The 2,546-nt window shown below is 36.9% G+C and overlaps 1 protein-coding gene across 3 annotated transcripts in view; it reads left to right on the plus strand.

Moving 5' to 3' along the window:
* fam167aa (family with sequence similarity 167 member Aa) overlaps nucleotides 1-2,546 on the plus strand; it is a 5,567-nt gene that overhangs the window by 2,376 nt on the left and 645 nt on the right. For 2 of the 3 annotated variants that reach the window (XM_016523914.1, XM_016523913.1), the window contains exons 2-3: nucleotides 930-1,566; nucleotides 2,069-2,478. In XM_016523914.1, the coding sequence (XP_016379400.1) occupies nucleotides 1,228-1,566; nucleotides 2,069-2,329 (600 nt within the window). In that variant the 5' untranslated portion in view covers nucleotides 930-1,227 and the 3' untranslated portion in view covers nucleotides 2,330-2,478. Of the gene's footprint in view, nucleotides 1-929; nucleotides 1,567-2,068; nucleotides 2,479-2,546 lie in introns of those variants that run through there. The other variant, XM_016523915.1, reaches the window with a different exon arrangement.

The raw sequence follows: 2,546 nt of genomic DNA on the forward strand, positions 1-2,546 counted from the left end.
AAAAAAAACGTAAACTTATTTTATTTCAGCTGACTGCCAAGGCAACATTTCTCATTTTCATTAGTTTGAGTTGAAGTACTTAACTAAAACTATAAACAAAAAATAAAACTATAAAGGCTTTAAAAAAAAAAAAAAAAAAAGACAACACACACAACAAAATTGGTCCGTGTAAATTACTAAAATTTAAAATGAAAATAGAACATAAAGCAGATTTATTTATTTATTATTTATTTACACCGAAACAAAGGCGAAAAACAAAAAGAATGATTACGATTTTTTATTTGTATAAACTAAACATCACACATATACACACACACATAAAGACAACATTTCTAATTTTCATTTAGCTTAAGTTAAAGTATTAAAATAACTTAAACTAAAACCTAATAAATCTAGACATATTGTAAAAATAAACAAATAAAAATGACAAAACACACAACAAATTTACTAAAAATGTAACTACAATTAAACTGAAAACAAAAAATATAAAAATAAAATCTAATTCAAAATATTAACTAAAACTATAATAGTTTATTAATTAATGATAGTAAAATAACTATGTGTCCAGTGCAACTACAACACTGCACATTTGTTTGTAAGACTGTAAGTTTTGACCTATTTTCTTGGTGTGAGTTTGTTTTCTCTGATATATTATGCACAAGGATTAGTGCTTGTCATTTCACAAGAGTCAACGGTGAGTCAAGAACAAAGTTATAAGGAAGTAGTTATTATAAAAGAAGACTAACTAGTAAAACAAGTGTTAGTGCACTACTGTTGATATAAACTGTCATCATTACAGAACTGCACAGGTATGTTTCTTTTACAAGACGATTTGTACATTTTATATTATAAGGCAGTTTAGCACATTAAAACATACAGTAGATTGCGATATTTACTTGTTGCATGGCTTGATGTTATTTGTGTTTCAGATGCCTCATTATTTCAACAGTCTCAGAAGTGAAACATTATTGTCTGTAAGTCTTGTTTGGAGAAACTGCAAAAGAAGTTCAACGACTCTGAGAGCAAAGAAATGAACAACTGCATCTTCAGTAATGAATCATAACTAATGTGTGTGATATAAACGTTCTCTAAAGCAAAAGATATTTGCATTTTTGCATCCATGGATCCAGGTTACTTAAACTATACCCAGTGATGTTGGTCTGCCAACTTATCCCACTGAACGCTTTTTAGTTTTCTTGCAAGCAACGCTGTGAAAAGCCAGTGGAAATGTCACATGCATCTAAGTCCCCAGAAAGCCTTGTTGCGTCGCAGGTCGATCACCTCTCCAGTCTGAAGGCTTTGACTGAGAAGCTGAAGCTGGAGACCAGAAAGCCGTCTTACCTGGACTGGAGAGCGCAGCTGGAAGCGATGCTTGCCCAGAGCCACAGAGACTCAGAGCCGCCAGGGGCCCCCAGTGACACAGAGAAACAGAGAACATCAGGCCCTGTCAAGTGGACGAAGCCGTCACTGGCCGTTAGTGTGGTCCATGAAGGGAGGCAGTCGTTAGGAAACACACTTGGATTTGGAAGTATAGACCAAGCGCTGGAGTGGCTCAGGAAAGAGCTGGTGAGTTTTTCAACTTGGTTTCTGTATTAATAAATGAAAAAAAAAAAAAAAAAAGCTGTGATTTAGTATTTGGATTGTGCAGTTGTTGTAAAGTCGTCTTTCTTTGTTCTTAGTGAAAAATTGAAATCGCATCATATGACCCCTTTAATGAATCACTGATTCATGGACATTTGACAGCACCACCTGCTGGTGTAACAATGTAAATAGCACTGAAAGAATAAAAAAGTGTTTTTGTTTAATCATTTGGGAAAAAATCCACAGTTATAAATAAAAATCTACACCACTAGTTTAAGCAGCTTGAAATGTCAACCTCAGTTTCAACCTGTTTGCTAAACAAAAGCAGGTTCTGACCGAAGAGAAGGCTGGAGAGTTCAGGAAACCTGTTTGGAAACAATTATTAGTTTTACTGCCATAAGTGCTGCAGATGCCACACAATAAAATGCATTACATATACAGGATTCAGGGAAGGCTTTAACTGTGTGTTTTTACCCTTCTGTCGCAGGCAGAGATGCGTTTGCAGGACCAGCAGCTCGCGCGTCAGCTAATGCGCCTGCGCAGTGACATCAACAGCCTGAGAATCGTGCAGACGTGTAACCAACACCGCAGAATGCTGAACGACGCCACGTTTGAGCTGGAGGAGCGGGACGATATGTCTGACCTGTGTGACGTCCCCATGTCTCCTGGATTAGGCCTCTCAGAGTCGCTCAAGGTCATCGGGGTCACCAAGATGAACATCAACTCTCGCCGGTTCTCCCTGTGCTAACACAGCACACAGTTTTATCTTACATGAATGATTGTGAGTGTTTTAATACAGGGGTCTCCAACCTTTTTTACACCATGGACCGGTTACGTTTGGAAAATATTCTCGCGGACCAGTAGGTCTATAGTATTATAATAGCATTATATAGTGGTTCAACGCATTATATTGTGGGGTTTTTTTGAGTCACAGATCGGACTATTTTTTCGGATAAGCAAGAAAA

Source organism: Sinocyclocheilus rhinocerous, unplaced genomic scaffold, assembly GCF_001515625.1.
Source record: "Sinocyclocheilus rhinocerous isolate Xijiao unplaced genomic scaffold, SAMN03320098_v1.1 scaffold1144, whole genome shotgun sequence".
Classification (NCBI taxonomy): Eukaryota; Metazoa; Chordata; class Actinopteri; order Cypriniformes; family Cyprinidae; genus Sinocyclocheilus; species Sinocyclocheilus rhinocerous.